Source organism: Chlorocebus sabaeus, chromosome 10, assembly GCF_047675955.1.
Source record: "Chlorocebus sabaeus isolate Y175 chromosome 10, mChlSab1.0.hap1, whole genome shotgun sequence".
NCBI classification, from domain to species: Eukaryota; Metazoa; Chordata; class Mammalia; order Primates; family Cercopithecidae; genus Chlorocebus; species Chlorocebus sabaeus.
In genome coordinates this window covers 105,686,763-105,704,272 of record NC_132913.1, presented here as the reverse complement: position 1 = coordinate 105,704,272, position 17,510 = coordinate 105,686,763, and the positions used below count along the sequence as shown (strand labels likewise).

Genomic DNA, 17,510 nt, shown 5'->3' with positions numbered 1-17,510 from the left:
ATCTCAGCTCACCACAGTCTCCACCTCCCACGTTCAAGTGATTCTCCTGCCTCAACCTCCCAAGTAGCTGGAATTATAGGCATGCACCACCACGCCCGGCTAATTTTTTTTTTGTATTTTTAGTTGAGATGGGGTTTCTTCATGTTGGTCAGGCTGGTCTTGAACTCCTGACCTCAGATGATCCACCTACCTCATTCTCCCAAAGTGCTGGGATTACAGGCATGAGCCACTGCACCCGGCTGAGAATCTTTAATCAAAGTTCATCCTTTACTTTTTTAGGACTTGACTACACCCTTAATATGTTCTCTGTTCCCCAGATCCTACATTGTACTTAATCACGTTTGGTTTTCAAGAGAGCAAAAGGAGGCCAAATGTCAAGTGAGAGAACAGATTGTTAGTTATCAACCTAAGCACAGGCTGAGCCACTAACTCAGGCAAATAAAGAGAAAAAACCAGGACTCTTGGGAACTGATCTGTTTGTCTGCTGATCTTGTATGCTTTAAAATTACTCAGTGCATAGACAGCTTTTAAGGCAAAGGACAGTGAATGAAATCTTAGTTAGTTATTAATACTGGTGTCCAGAAGGCTGTACACTCTACATGTCTTTTCCCCCAAACCAGAACCTACTGCTGGCTACTTTCCAGGTTTTTGAATCAAATGACAAGAACAATAAAAAACCCCCAAAAACCAAGAACCCCTTTTATACCTTCTGCTATGGTTTGAACGTCCTTTTGAAAACTCATGTTAAAATTTATGTTTTTTTTTTTTTTTTTTTTTTTGAGACACAGTCTTACTCTGTTGTCCAGGCTGGAGTGCAGTGGTACAATCTCAGCTCGCTGCAATCTCCACCTCCTGGGTTCAAGTGATTCTCCTGCCTTAGCCTCCGAAGTAGCTGGGACTACAGGCGTGCACCACCGTGCCTGGCTAATTTTTCCACGCCCGGCCAAAATTTATGATGATGATGATTCTTTTTTGGAAGCAGGGTCTCACTCTGTAGTCCAGGCTACAGTGCATTGATACAATAGCTCACTGCAGCCTTGAACTTCTGGGCTCAAGTGACCCTTCTACCTTGGACTCCCCAAGTATTGGGATTACAGGAGTGAACCACCATGCCTGGCCACATGTTGAAATTTAATTGCCACTGTGACGGTAATTAGGTGATTAGGCCATGAGGGCTCTGCCCTCATGAATGGATTAATGTTGTTACAGGGGAAGTTGGTTTGTTATCACAAGAAGGGTTGTTAAAAAAGTGAGTCTGGGCCGGGTGTGGTGGCTCACCCCTGTAATCCCAGCACTTTGGGAGGCTGAGGTGGGAGGATCACAAGGTCAGGAGATCGAGACCATCCTGGCTAACACAGTGAAACCCCGTGTCTACCAAAAATACAAAAACAAAAAAAATTAGCTGGGCATGGTGGCGGGTGCCTGTAGTCCCAGCTATTCAGGAGGCTGAGGTGGGAGAATGTGTGAACCTGGGAGGCGGAGCTTGCAATGAGGCGAGATAGCGCCACTGTACTCCAGCTTGGGTATGCTCCAGCCTGGGAGACAGAGCAAGACTCTGTCTCCAAAGGGAAAAAAAAAAAAAAAAGTGAGTCTAGCCCTCTCTTGCCCTTCTGCCTTTGCTATAGGATGATGGGAAAGGGCACGAAGGCCCTTGCCAGATGCTGGTGCCATGCTCTTGGACCTCCCAGTCCCCAGAATGTGAGTCAAATAAACATATTTTCTTCATAAATTATTCAGTCTGTGGTATTGTTATAGCAACAAAAAACAGACTGAGACTCCCTATTTTTTTCTCTGTCACTGTGACTGCTTCACCCGGTGGAAACTGTTTCCAGAATGACGTGGCTTAAGAAACAAACATTTTATTTTACTTCAATTTAGTTTTTTTGAGACTGAGTCTCATTCTGTCGCCCAGGTGGAAGTGCAGTGGCGCAATCTCGGCTCACTGCAACCTCCACCTCCTGGGTTCAAGCAATTCTTCTGCCCCAGCGTCCCTAGTAGCTGGGATTACAGGCATCCGCCACCACACTCAGCTAATTTTTATATTTTTTAGTAGAGATGGGGTTTCACCATGTTGCCCAGGCTGGTCTCAAACTCCTGACCTCAAGCAACCCACCTGTCTTGGCCTTCCAAAGTGCTGGGATTACAGGCGTGAGCCACTGTGCCCCGCCTACTTATTTATTTATATACAAAGACAGGGTCACACTACGTTGCCCAGGCTGGGCTTGAACTCTTGGCCTCAAGCGATGCTCCTGCCTCGGCCTCCAAAAGTGCTGAGATTACAGGCATGAGGCTCCGTGCCTGGCTGAACAATAATTTCTTAATATTCCACATATTTATTTAACCATTTTCCTATAGCTGGAAGAAACTTTCAATGGGCAAGATTACTTTTTTTTATACAAGGGCAAAAGATAAATAATGCCACATGTAGTTCCTATTTGGTGAACACACAGCCACCGTGAGGTATCTCTTTTACTGAAGAGGAACTGAGAGGAGGGGCTCAAGGTCACAAGAGTTTGTTGGTGGCAGAGAGACTTGACCTTCAGGCGTCTGATATACCACTTCTTTTAAAAAAGTAACATGCATATCCCAAGAATTTGAAACGGTATGCTACCTCTGAGCTACAATTCTGTGTTGCACATACTATTGGTATTTTGAGGAAGGGGAAATCAGATGTGGCAGGGATTTAGTTTAAATCCCTAAGCCCCTAAGATTTAGTTTAATTTCAAGCTTACTAAGTTAATATTCTGAGATCTAAGAGGTACTGAGAGCCAAATTTATATCACGTTCAACTGCTTTGCTCCCTCCCCTTGGTAAAACGAGCCAACACTTCCTTGTTACTTCACTTGCACTTTTAACCATGATTCACTTTTCAGTGTGTACTCCCTCTCCCAATATGACACCAGGAGATGGGTGGAGGCAACCTATCACTCATCACCATTACCTTCCCACTTCAGCAGCAGAGGCATTCTGCCTTTAAAAATGGCCTGTGACAAAGTAATAAGCTTCCTGTGGTTATCATGGGTTGGTCACTGTTTAACCAACCCAGGGAGCCATTTACTGTGCACTCTGCTCCAACACTATGAATGTTACTTACTCCACCCACTTGAGTGGGTGGGGTTGGTTCTTTGACCCTTGTGGTGGCTAGAAGAATAGCAATGTGTTCTGGAGCTCCATTGTAAGAAAAGCACAGAATGGAAAGGAGATATAAGAAATCTAGCTTAACTCTTTCTTTTCAGGATTATTATTATTGCATTTAGATCTTTTCCCTTTTTTGAGATGGAATCTCACTATGTTGTCCAGGCTGGACTTGAACTCCTGGGCTCCAGCGATCCTCCCCACTTGAACCCCCAAGTAGTTGGCACTACAGGTGCATGCCACTGCGCAGGCTCGCACCTAGTGAAGACTGTCTAGGGGAGAATGATTACACAATTTAAAAAACGTCTGTTCAAATACTGTGACACTTCTTTTCAGGTAGTTATAGCTAATTCAAAGCAGGGCTGCAGCTGGACATGGTGGCTCACATCTATAATACCAGCACTTTGGGAGGCCCAGGAAGGAGGATTGCTTGAGCCCAGGAGTTCGAGACTAGCTTAGGCAACATAGTGAAACCTCCTGTCTATAAAACAAAACAAAACAAAAAATAAGCCAGGTGTGGTGGCACGTGCCTGTAGTCCCAGCCACTCAGGAGGCTGAGGTGAGAGGACTGCTTAAGCCTGCGAAGTTGAGGGTGTAGTAGCTGTGATTGTGCCACTGCACTTCAGCTTAGGTGACAGAGCAAGACCTTGTCAGGAAAAAAAAAAAAAAAAAAAAAAGGGCTGGGCACAGTGGCTCACACCTGCAATCCTAGCACTTTGGGAGGTCGAGGCAGGCAGATCACCTGATGTCAGTAGTTCGAGAATAGTCTGGCCAACGTGGTGAAACCCCATCTCTACGAAAAACACAAAAAATTAGCCAGGTGTAGTGGTGGTTGCCTGTAATCCCAGCTGCTCAAGAGGCTGAGGCAGATGAATGCTTGAATCCAGGAGGCAGAGGCTGCAGTGAGCCGAGACAGCACTATTGCAGTCCAGCCTGGGCAACAGAGGGAGACTCAATCTCAAAAAAAAAAAAAAAAAAAAGGCAGGCCTGCTTTAATAGCCATTTGTTTTCTTTCACTCTTTATCTGGTAAAGAAGTGTCAGCCACTATCTTTTACAAAACAATTCTTCAAAAGCTTCATAAAAGCACTAGATCTTTCTGAAGCTTTTCTTTTTCCAGTAAAGTAACCTGGATTCCAAATTCTCTAAATGTTTCTTCTTTCTTTGAACTTATGAGAAAATCAATTGCATTTGAGTAACTAAGGGAAGTAACTGATCGCTCTTGGTATTAAGTAAGACCAACTTCAGTTTTTATGCTAAAAAATTGGCCGGGCGCGGTGGCTCACGCCTGTAATCCCAGCACTTTGGGAGGCCGAGGCGGGTGGATCACAAGGTCAGGAGATCGAGATCATGGTGAAACCCCGTCTCTACTAAAAAACAGAAAAAAATTAGCCGGGCGCAGTGGCGGGCGCCTGTAGTCCCAGCTGCTCGGGAGGCTGAGGTAGGAGAATGGCGTGAACCCGGGAGGCGGAGCTTGCAGTGAGCCGAGATTGCGCCACTGCACTCCAGCCTGGGCGACAGAGCTCGAGACTCCGTCTCAAAAAAAAAAAAAAAAAAAAAAAAAAAAAAATAAATAATTAAACAAGCTTTTGACCATACTCCTTTACAAATCATCTTTTATTATATAAATTTTAAATAATTTAAAAGCTACTACTTTTCAAAAAGAAAACAGCTACGATTATATCTTCATTTAACAGATTAAGGAGAACCTAGTTTGTTAAAACTAAGAAATTTGAAAACTGATTCAGGAACTGAGTCATATTTCCTGCTTTGAGACCCAACCACAACATGCACAAACTGGTGTAATAGCATTTTCTTTCTTCCATAAATGGCTCTCCCCAGAGCAAATACAGTTCAACAGGAACCAAACCTGCTACTTAACTACTTAAAGAAGCCAGTGAACAAGGCATGGCCACCAAAGTTTCATAATGTCTGGACGTCCTTTCTTATTTCCCCTATGGCAGTTATAAAGAAGAGATATTTAAAGAGGGTAGCTTTAAAGAGCTTTAATTAAAAATTTCAAAAGACAGCTATTTGTGCCTAAGCTTCCAGAATGAGAACCTGAGACAATAAAATTTAAACAAGCTAGAAGTTATCTATTTGCCTTGATAATATTACAAAAATAGAACAGAACCTAATTCTTGCAACAGCTATTTTTGTCCTGATCAAGGAAAAGTATTCTTTGCTATGTTTTTGGAGAACTAAAGTTGTTTTCGTTTCCATTGTTTTAAAGTAAGCAAGAAAGTCAAAACCTTTTCTAGACACACACTTAATTCATTATAGTAATCAAGTCAAGAGCCCCTAGTTAGGTGAGCAAGTAGTCATGCGGGGGTGATTTAGTGCCATGGATCTTCCATGAATGGCAAACTGCCAATAAAAGGTGAGGAAACAAGAGTCCTATGGAAAATGATGTGGACCTTACCTCATCAGCACCATGTGCCTGAAGTTCCTTGTAGAATTTCAAAGAAATACTGACCATCACTTTTGTTTTGTCTCCATTAGGATTTGAAATATGATAGAGGACCCCATCAAAATCTGTGAGGAAAGCAAATAAGATCGTATAACAATTTGGAAATGGGAAATAATCTTTCCAAGCGCCTACCTTGCCGTAGGCCACAAGGAAGACCTGTTACAAGGAGGCATATAAGTAAAACGGAATTTATTTTAAATCCATGTGACAAATCAGCAGAAACACTGGGATAGAATTGCTGAGTACTCATCTCTTTGCCCTTTCTTAAAATTACAAAGCTATTCTTTCCTTAATCACAGCTTGGTGCTGAAATAATTGGATTTTACATGTATACAATCAGAACGAACAGTATAATGAACTCCCATCTCCACCATGAGGCTTCAACATTTTTTTATTTTTTATTTTTTGAGACAGAGTCTTACTCTGTTACCCAGGCTGGAGCGCAACGGCATGATCTCGGCTCACTGCAACCTCCGCCTCCCGGGTTCCAGAGATTCTCCTGCCTCAGCCTGCTGAGTAGCTGGGACTACAGACATGTGCTACCACACCGGCTAATTTTTGTATTTTTAGTACAGACAGGGTTTCACTATGTTGGCCAGGCTGGTCTCGAACTCCTGACCTCATGATCTGCCCACCTCAGCCTCCCAAAGTGCTGGGACTACAGGCATGAACCACCTCGCCTGGCCTCAACAATTATTAACACATGGGTAATTATTGTTTCATTTAGACATCCTCCTTCCCATTGATTTATTTTGAAGCAAATCCCAGACACGACACATAATTTCATCCATAAATACTTCAGAATGTATCTTTGGAAGATACAGAAGACTGTTAAAAAACATAACCACGATACAAGTGTCATGCCTAAATTTTTAAAAACAATTTCTTAATATCAAATATTCAGTCAAGGCCGGACATGGTGGCTCAAGCCTGTTAACCCAGCACTTTGGGAGGCTGAGGTGGGTGGATCACTTGAGGTCAGGAGTTCAAAACTATCCTGGCCAACATGGTGGAACTGTCTCTACTAAAAATACAAAAAATTAGCTTGGCGTGGTGGCACACGCCTGTAATCCCAGCTACTTGGGAGGCTGAGACAGGAGAATCACTTGAACCCAGGGGTAGAGGTTGCAGTGAGCTGATATTGCGCCATTGCACTCAAGTCTGGGGGACACAGCAAGATGCAGTGTGGGGAAAAAGAAAAAAAATTAGCCAGCTGTGGTGGTAGGAATCTGTAGTCCCGGCCACTTGAGAGGCAGAGGCAGGAGAATCGCTTGAACTCGGGAGGTGGAGGCTGCAGTGAGCAGATTATGAGCGCCACTGCACTCCAGCCTGGGTGACAGAGTGAGACTCATTCTCAAAAAAACAAAAACAAAACAAATATTCAATCAAGTATTTAAATATTCTCTATTGTCTCAAAAAAGTTTAAACATTGTTGTCTTATTTGAATTCAGATGCAAACAATATCCACACATTGTATTTGGTTATCTTTTGAGCTGCTTCTAATCTCTAGGACTCCCCTCTTTTTCGGTTCTATCTTTCTGCAGTACACAGGAGTGACTCAGCCTGTGTAATTCCTGAAACTAGGAATAGGTTCCTGAAACTAGAATTAGGTGCTGAGTGCCATCACTTTAGAGAGCTATCACGACAATCACGAAAGGATATCTGGCAATGCTAGTTAGTAGAAGGGTAAAGGGATGGTGCCTGGCCTCCAAGTAACAGCACTTCAGAGCTGCAAAAGTCTTCCAAGATCATCTTGTCAAGGACTCTCGTTTTAGAAAGGGTGGTTGTATTCCTCTGAGTTCATTCACGTAACAAGTAAATAGTACCAACACCTAATCCTTTATAGGGAACAGAAAGCAGCAACCTCTCTCTCTGACTTGATGAACACGTCTCTAGCTGTTCACGTTTCCCTACTACTCTAGTGCTAGGCAAACTAAGACTGATGGCTACTTGGATAATGTAGTATTTCCAAATTAAAAAAAAAAATTAAAAAAAAAAACCTTAGTTTGTACCACAAAATTAAATCCAAACTTCTAATTTATCAGCAGGTAACTTATTGTCAGTCATCAATGGATTAAATACATGAAATAGTCATCTATTATAAAGAGCTCAAAAAGACCTGAAGAGGGACAGTATCCAAAATGTCAAAGCTTTTTTTTTTTGAGATGGAGTCTTGCTCTGTCGCCCAGGGTAGAGTGCAGTGGCGCGATGTCTGCTCATAGCAAGCTCCGCCTCCTGGGTTCATACCATTCTCCTGCCTCAGCCTCCGAGTAGCTGGGACTACAGGCACCCGCCACCATGCCCAGCTAATTTTTTTTCTATTTTTGGTAGAGACAGGGTTTCATCGTTTTAGCCAGGATGGTCTTGATCTCCTGACCTCACGATCTGCCTGCCTCGGCCTCCCAAAGTGCTGGGATGACACGCATGAGCCACTGCGCCCAATCCATGTCACGGCTTATTTTAGGTACAATTTTCTTTTCTTGGTCTTTTTTTTTTTTTGAGACAGAGTCTCACTCTATCGCCCAGGCTGGAGTGCAGTGGTACGATCTCAGCTCACTGCAACCCCTGCCTCCCAGGTTCAAGTGATTCTCCTGCCTCAGCCTTCCGAGCAGCTGGGATTACAGGTGCCCACCACTATGCCCAGCTTATTTTTTCATTTTTAGTAAAGGGGGTTTCACCATGTTTGCCAGGCTGTTCTTGAACTCTTGACCTCAAGTGACCCACCTGCCTCGGCCTCCCAAAGTGCTGGAATTACAGGCATGAGCCACTGCAACCAGCCTATTTCCTATTTTTCATATTGTACTTTCTCTTCAGAGGGCTGAGATAAAGATGCTTACCTGCAAATGTTACTTCTACTGCTTCCGGTTTGTTTCTGTAAACAACAAAAAAGGCCCTCAGTTAAGATGACTGTATTGCTGCTTACCTTCAAGGGGAACTGGAAAGGCGCCTGAGCTTCACTTAAGATCAGACCATTCTGTATAAGTTTTAGGTTACTACCAATCAGAGTACACAATTCATTTTCTCATGGACCTGAACCTTTGGACTTGCTTTAAGTAGAAGACAAAAAAGGAAGGTCAGCTATAGCTTTTGTTTTTCACCTGCTGTTAAATCTCCTGCCTTGGTTGGTGCTCACTTTCAATTCTGAATTTCCTAAGAGCGTGCTATATACCTGTTTGTATATGTGTACCACAAAATGCCATCTCTTGGTCAATGCCTTCCCCACAGGACAGTGGTATTGGGAGTAATACGTTCAGCAGGAAAATGGCTAAGTATAATGTAGAATGGTTTTAACATGCTTAAAGTGAAAGGATGATTTCGGGCCATAAAACAAAACGGCAAGTTCTATTCCACTTCAAAACTCGTCTGTAAGCCTTCCTACTCATCTTTCTTTCTTCCTTTACATCACCAAAGTGCTTACCACTCACCTTCACGAAACCCTCTTTAGTTCTACCCTGGTTTTGTCTTGCCTTTTAAATTCCAGCTCTGAACTTAAAACAGACAGTGTAACACAAAATAGCACTATGAAATCACTAAGGAGAATAGTCAGGACATCTGCTTTACAACTTCAGCTTTCTCATCACGCTCATGTTTTAGGACAAATACCCTTACACCTTTGCATTCTGCCCTATCATCTATAAAATGGGGGAATACAAATGATCCTATCTACCTCATGAAACTACTACATATAACACAAGAACAGACCTGAAGTCCAAAGTAGGAAGCAAACGAAGACTATTGCCTTATCAGCTAGCTACCTGTAACTCAATGATTCCACTTTGTTTTAGGGGCTAGCAAACAAGATGCACACATTTTCACATTTATTTTTGTCTAACTTGCTCAAGACCTCTTAATCAAGTACGTATCTTTTCCGTGATCTCTGCTCCATCACCTGTGAAAGAAACCAAGACTAAGTTGATCTGCAGGGCTGCTGGAAATAATGGAATATATAACATGGTTTATGAGTGTTAAAAAGTTGATACAGAAGACAGACAATACCTTTCAAGGAAACTGGCTTCTATGAAGCATGCTAGCCCTGCTGAAAATCAACCTATATGAATCATACAAAGCTTCACCCTGCTTCTTCAAAGCCCTCTGTATGTGACTTAGGAAAAGCATGTTGGGTATCTCTAAGAATTGAAGAATCAAGTGGGTTTATGGATAAGCAGTGAGTTCAGAACAGAAGGAAAGACTACATGAAAATTTAAATAGCTTCTGAGCCTTCATTTTGAAACTGTAGCCAGGAAACAAAGGCAATGAGTCCAATACCATTCCTCATCTTTAGAAAACAAGAGCAAAGAACAAAAATATGGAAATGTTAATCATGGCCCAACTGAATCAAGTATTAAAAGGATGACCAATGGGAGGAAGCATACTTTCCTGGGGAAGGCTGGCTGTGCTGAAGAGTCAGGGAGTTTACAAAAGCCCATTATTCCATCACTTGGTAGGCTTTTTTTAACCTTTAGGTTTTAATTCAGCCGAAGATGGGTTGAGTTCCTCACTCTCCTACTTTTATCAAAAGACCTGAGAAAAATAAACTATAAATAAATAACCTTTGGGTTCCAAGTCATAAATACTTTGAGTCTGTAATTTCAAATTTCTCTAGGCATAAAGTACCCTGAGCACAGATGCCTGTGGGAAAAGTTGCTACGATCGATCTTAAGTGGTTTGCTGTCTGACTTAGCAATACTTGTCAAATCACTGCCATTAATATTTTAGTTTACTATTTATGGCTAGAAGAGAGAGAAAGGCTGCTGAGGAGAGCATTAGGCCAAAGGAGACTTCATGAGAAGTCTTCCGGGAATTAGAGGTCCGAGAACTCAGTGACTTAACGAGGAGTTCGCTGAATGTGAAGTATACCATCACAAGATTGCTTCTCAATTCCAAGACCTTGCGTTTGTTATTTTACTTCCACGGTTTAAAATTACAAAGGAGCAGGAGTGAGACCGGCCCTGGGAAAGTGTTCCACTAAACAGGGTCCCAAAATTAATAGTTACATTATTTACTGTTCTACCAGCTGCTAAAATTTCAGATACTGGGGGTGAGAAAAAGCAAGTTACTTAGAATTCAGAATTTATTGGCTATGTGACCATACGCAATGCTCCTCAAATGTTACTGGGCCTCAGGTTCCTCTTCTACAAAATGAGGACAAAACACCTACCTCCCAGGTTGGTGTGAGGGCTGAGATGATATATGTACAGTAGTACAGCAGTCTCCCCTTATCTGTGGGGAATATGTTCCAAGACACCCAGTGGATAAATAAAACTGTGGATAGCACTGAACTCTAGCAAAGAACACCAAGGTCACTTTTTTTACTTAAATAAATCACTTTATGGGTTCTCTTTGGCATATTCAAATTGCCAGCATCATTACTCCTGCACTTTGGAGCCATTATTAAGTAAAATAAGGGTAACTTGAACACAAGCACTACAATGCTGTGACAGTCATTCTGATAACCTAGACAGCTATTAAGTGACTAACAGAGGGTAGTGTACACACTGTAGATACGCTAGAAAAAAGACGATTCACGTCCCGGGCGGGCCAGTGCAAGATTTCATTATGCTACTCAGAATGGTGCACAATTTAAAATTTATGGATTATTTCTGGGATTTTTCCATTTAATATTTTCAGACCATGGTTCACTGAAGGTAACTGAAACTGCAGAAAGCAAAACCACAGATAAGGGTGAACTACTGTACAGCAAAGTTTCTCAAACAGTGTCTCGTAAGTTACCGATATGCTGAGATAATGATGCCCATATCCCTTAGGGAAGGCAGCAGGTGGCAGGATATCTGAGAGGCTAGACCATTTACCCAAACGTGCCATACAAATATGATCATGTTCTGTGTGTGCCATATGATAAACAAGGTCAAGAATCACAGTGAAGGATGCCTGCATGGTGCTTAATATGTAGTAGTTACCTACTCAATGTCTACCCCCACCCTCTATCCTTAAGAGCCCTAGTTTTCTCAATTGTAAATGAGATCCACTATGTGTCACACAGGGACACTTTGAAATGAAATGAAGCCATGTTAAGGCAGATAGCACAGTGCCTCATTCACAGAAGGTAATCAATAAATTAGTTACCTTCTAATTTAGGTAACTAGGTGAAGTTACCTTCTAATTTAGAAGTCCTAGGTGGAGTCAGAGATCAGACTCTGAAGCTGTGGTTGGGAGAGGTTTTAGGATTGCAGTAATTCCCTGAATCAGGAATTGGTTAGCAGTACAAGAACAAATAGAACTGCTATAAGTGTCAGACTGCTGTAATGTCTGGAATCCTAGAACAAGCTGGCTGAGTAAGTCCTCAGTTACCGACTGGACAACCCAAGACACTAAAACATAATCAATTCATTCAGAGGTTTTAAAAGCTATTCTCAAAATCCTTTGGAAATAATTTTCTTCTATCTTTTCTGTAAGGAAGCTTCTAGAATGTCAATAATCAATCCAGAAAGGGCTCCTGGCAACTGCATTATCTCATCTTCTTTTCTCATTAACAACTTTGGGCTTTTTACTCCTGAATGCACCCTAGGATCCAGTTCCCCATTTTTTTTTCTTTTTGAGATGGGGTCTTGCTCTGTCACCCAGGCTGGAGTGCAGTGGTGCCATCTTAGCTCACTGCAACCTCCGCCTCCTGGGTTCAAGTGATTTTCCAGCCTCAGCTTCCCAAGTAGCTGGGATTACAGGCACGTGCCACCACACCTGGCTAATTTTTGTATTTTTAGTAGAGGTGGGGTTTCACCATGTTGGCCGGGCTGGTCTCAAACTCCTGACCTCAAGTGATCCGCCCTCCTTGGCCTCCCAAAGTGCTGGGATTACAGGTGTGAGCCAGGGTGCCTGGCTCCAATTCCCATTTGGGCATTTATGTCTCTCTCCTACTTATCCCTTCTTATGTCCTGACTTAGAGGAATTATTGAATTCTGCTCGCTATAAAGGTTTCTGAGCATTCTACTTTAAATCTTCTATAAGGCTCCCATCATTCTTTTTGAGCAAAGCCTACAAAAATAGATCACATTAGGTAAGAGGAGGTCCTATTCTCTGCTAAGCCATATCTCAAAATATTGAGAACAAAGAGACCTAAAAGCTGATTTACTCAATGTCAGAAAAATGCTAGCTCCTAAAGAAACAGGAATCATTCTATCTGGCTTCATTCATTTCTTCAACAAACCAATTTACTGAGCTGACTATATATATAATGAGGATGCTGGGGAAACAAAGACGATTAAAGTGATACACCCAGCCCTTAAGGAGTTATCAGTTTGGTCCAGCACAGCTCTGGGACTTCATGACCAAAGTGGTCCCAAGTAGGCCACAGGACAGGCGGCAGTGTGTAATTAACTACAGTGACCTGTAAAAAGACCAACCAGGTCTTCTTATCGAGTTGGACACAACATTCCATTTCTTCTAAATGCTTAAACAATGTCCTAATTCCAAATCACTCCAAACCAGCCTGTCTCTCTGAGGACATATGCAATACATTTGGGAATGAGAACAGAGTATCAGCAAGATTTAATTTATTCCTTTTCCAAATTTCTCTTCCCACCATCCTCACCCACCCCAACTGGCACTGCTTGCTTACTGAGTTTCACTCCCCCTCACGGAACCACAGCTCCCCACAATATGTACTGGCTGTGGCAAGGAGCCAGCACACACTTAAATCCAATAGCAATTTGCATCTGACAGAATTTCCTCAATTTTGGACTCCAGACTCCAGATAAGTTGACAGGCCTAGCTTCTCAGCATGAAACGGTTCTTGGTATGTACACTAACGAAAGAATTAAATTAATTTGCCTGATTACTTTTGCTTTGAGGGTCTGGGTAAGAATTCCCAAATGAAAAGGCAATGCTGTTAAGACCTGTGCATGAGGTTATTTGCAGTGTTGGGCATAGCTTTTAAGTCAGTCACATTCTCTTAGTTTGCAGGCTGCTGGGAAGACAATTTACCAATAATTATTATTTTGTGACAACATATGGGTTGTTTCAATAAGCCACTTCCCAGAAGTGCGGTAGGAAAAAATTAAAAAGCAATCTGTTTGGAATGATCCTTAGGCTTTGCTGAACTGCCTCCAAATTAAAAGGTTATCATGACCAAATGTACTCTTAAACAGTTTAGATGACAGCACTGCTTTACCCAGAAGAAAGGTGATACTTTTAGTAGGAGGTCACTGGTGAGAAGATCCAGCAGGATGATCTGAGAGGAATCATTAAAACAAAACAAAACAAAACACTTCAAAAGAAAAATTAATGTAACTATATTCTGAAGTATATGCCACAGAACTATTTTTAAGACCATCTCATGCTTTCATTTTCAGAAGCTGGAACAGTGCTAATAGAACTTTCTGCAATAATGGATATGTTCCATGTCTGTGCTAAATACAACAGCTACTAGCCACATGTGGCAAATGAACACTAAAAATGTGGCTAGTGTGACTGAGGAACTCAACTTTACTTCACCTTTTTATTTAAATTTCGCTGGTCACTTGTATGGCTATCCTATTGGACATCACAGAGATGGAAGATGCACTCTGGAAAAGGCTGCTCTGAACTGTAATTTCCCCAACTGGTTTATTCTGAGAAGTGCAAAAAGTAGGGTGGAGCTGACCTCTCCTAGCAGGTTCCCACACCAGCAAAGCCTTTCAAATCTCCGGGGTTTCTCCTCCAAATTACTCCCATTCTTAAATCTCTTTCTCTGATCTCCACCCCAACACCTTTCACCCTTTAGCACCTCCCTAACTTGGCTAATAGGCTCTCAGAAAGGCCCCTTTTTTCTGTTGCTGCCTGGGCTGAGCACTGGTAGAATCCCATACATGTTTATGATAACCACACTGGGCAAACTTTGCTGAAGTTCTGGAATAGGCATGCACCTTGTTTTACCTTACTGGAATGCCTGGTAATTTCCACTTGCTTCATTCAGGCTTCTGCTGGGTGATATATCTGTAATCCCAGGAGAGCCCTGCCTACAAGGCAGGATATTGTGGTCTTTTAAAAGACTTTCAAAGTTTCAAATTCTCAGCAGAATGTTCTGAGCCGCCTTATTGAAAACCAAATCTCAAAGAGGGAGATGGGCCAGAACGAAAGCCTAAATTCATACACACACACACCCATACATGTGCACAAGCACACACAGCAGTGCACCCCCATACAAGTTCCCTACAATGCAAATCTTTGTAAAAAATGTCCCGAGGACAGGTGCGGTGCTGTAATCCCAGCACTCCGGGAGGCCGAGGTGGGCGGGTCACCTGAGGCCAGGAGTTTGAGACCAGCCTGGCCAACATGGTGAAACTCCATCTCCACTAAAAATACAAAAATTAGCCGGGTGTGGTGGCGCGTGCTTATAATCCCAGCTACTTGGGAGGCTGAGACATAAGAATCACTTGAGCCTGGGAGGGCGAGGTTGCAGTGAGCAGAGATGGCGCCACTGCATTCCAGCCAGTGAGTCTGTCTCGGGGGAAAAAAAAAAAAATGTCCTGGAAGTTCTAACGTTTGTCTTCCAGACTTGAGGGCCTATTTAATCCCTCCGAAATGGTTAGCAGCTTCTTTTAAGAATAATTTTTTAAAAGAAAAAGAAAGAACTGAAGTTCCGAATAATGGGCCATATTTTGGAATCACAAGTCATTAATACACAAATAGACGAGAATGTACTCCTATGTTAAAAGACATGCCTCTTCTTGCAAATACACAGCCATTTATCTTGTAGATCAGCTTATAACCGCCCAGGTCTCATTCTTTGCTAGTCTGGACCTGAGAATGCATTAAGATCAGTTATGAAAATGCAGAAGTTAATTCGACTTCCTCCTATGTGCTACACTGCTCAGAAAAAAGTATACAGCAATCACCCAAAATAAGACTCTGGGCTGATTCATTTGAATATCTAAAATGCAAAGAAACTGGTAAGAGAGGCTAAGACAAGAAAGAAGCAAGTCAGCCTAAAATATAAGCAACTGCAGCCCGTGGCAGGAAACAGTACTGCTCACTACACATATTACTTCAAGGAAAGTAGTGCTTTGTTTTACAGATAAAATCTGTTGCCTTATAAAGGAGACAGGACATACTATATATTCAATTTAAATGGTAGTTAATACTTTTTAATGCCTCCAAGCCACAAGTACATTATGACCACTTAAAAATTCCCCTCTACCAATCTTTTCCCATCTGTGGATCTCCAAGTACTTTCCTATTACTAGCTCCCAGTTCACCAGAAACAGTCTGCTCTTATTTCCTCAACTGTGAAACCCAGATGTGAAGCCCCATGCTCATAGATAGGGAAATGAGGCAAAGCGATTGGCCACAGGCCACCAAAAATTAGAACCCAAAACCCTTAGCTCATGTTTTAAATATATTAGAAAAGCAAAGCAGCTTTGGAGGAGGAGGTTGTCTTGTACCGATTCTTGTGTTTGGCAGAGAAGGCTGCCTTGGAAATATGCCCTAAACCCATCTTTTAAAAAGTCCAACTGTAAAGAGAGGTTATCTAAGAACTTTATAGATTCTGGAGGCTTTGAAGTGTGTAACTGGGCCAAGGCTACCACGGAAGAAATCACAGACCAAGGGTCTTGATGTAAGAATTTACAAGATAACCAGATAAAGGCTAGTGGGAGAGGAGAGAGCATCAGAACCTCAAAGGAGAGATAAGGAACGGGTGTGGAGCAAGGGACAATTAGCTTTGCTTGAAAACTATGTAACAAAATGGCCCAGTGTCTCTCACAGAAGGGTTCGGGAAAGGGAAACCAGAGATCGCGTTTTTCCAGCTCTAAGACTGGGTCGGCTTTCAGTCTTCTCTTCTGCTCCTTTTAGAGCAGACGGCAGTGGGGAACGAGAATGCTGGTGGCGATGTGGGCCTGCATCTCCTTTCCTCCTCCAGTCCTGGGAATTCCTGAAAACTCCTTCCAACCCAATTCCAAACAGCCTCTCTCTGGGTTCAGAACAATGCCAGGGAATTTCACGCAGGGAAGGGGTCCCCTTCTCGCCCCAGCGGGCAGGGGGCTCCTCCGGCGCGAGTTCCGGCCCCAGCGTCCCCCACGTCCCACAGGTCTCCTGCCCTTTGGCACGCACAGCCCTCACCACTCGCTGCTTCCGCATCCCTCCTCTGAGCCTCTCCCCACGCATCTCTGCCCCTCGCCCGGCCGCGCCCAATCGCCTCCCACGTCTACCCCGCTGGGGCAGCCCCTACACCCTGCCAGGCACCCCATTTCTCTCCTCCAGGTCTGGGGGACTGGACGACACTGGAGATTAGCTGGGGTCAACTCTGCCTCCCCCGCCACCCCCGGCCCCGGGCGCGCGCTCACCCGGCGGCCGCGTTCTCGAACTTGAGCGCGAGCGTCTCCTCGATGATGCGGTTGTTCACCTCCAGCAGGATCATGGCGGCGGCTGCCCCGAGCAGGGGAAGGAGAAACAAGGGCCGGTGAGGGTGGGTAAGGGAGGGAAGGACGGAGGAAGCGGCCCCGCTGCCCCCTGAAGGGACCTGGGTGGGGTAGGAGGTTAGGGGAGAAGGGGAGAGGGGCCGGGATGGAGGGAAGGGTAAGACGCACGCGCTGGCCCACGCACGCAGACTGTGGAGACACCCACCCACCCAACCGACCTGGCCCCCAAAGCCTGAACCCGACTGCCGAGCCGCCGCCGCCGCCGCCGCCACTGCCGCTTCACCGACAAGCCCAGTCCCCGCCCAGCCCCCGGCTCTAGCCGGCCACTTCCGCTCTCACACCCACTTCCGCTCGCCGCCTGGACGCGCGGCCCCGCGGCGCCATTTCCGCTTCAACCCCTCGTGAACGCGAGCGCAGGCGCGCCGGAGGAAACGGAGACTGCGCTTGCGTATGTGTGATGCCACCACCCCACCCTCTACTTTCTCACAGACCCCCTTACGTCTACAGCCTACCAGTGCGTCCCCCGCGGAGCTGTCATTCCCCGAGGCTTGCCTGA

The 17,510-nt window shown here is 43.9% G+C and overlaps 1 protein-coding gene across 1 annotated transcript in view; it reads right to left on the bottom strand.

Moving 5' to 3' along the window:
- Window positions 1-17,285, bottom strand: part of ARPC2 (actin related protein 2/3 complex subunit 2) — a 37,292-nt gene extending 20,007 nt beyond the window's left edge. The window contains exons 1-4 of the mRNA XM_007966250.3: window positions 17,173-17,285; window positions 16,880-16,961; window positions 8,441-8,475; window positions 5,556-5,668 (exon numbers count right to left, since the gene is read on the bottom strand). Of these exons, the coding sequence (XP_007964441.1) occupies window positions 5,556-5,668; window positions 8,441-8,475; window positions 16,880-16,953 (222 nt within the window). The 5' untranslated portion in view covers window positions 16,954-16,961; window positions 17,173-17,285. The remainder of the gene's footprint in view (window positions 1-5,555; window positions 5,669-8,440; window positions 8,476-16,879; window positions 16,962-17,172) is intronic.
- Between the last annotated feature and the right edge of the window lie 225 nt (window positions 17,286-17,510).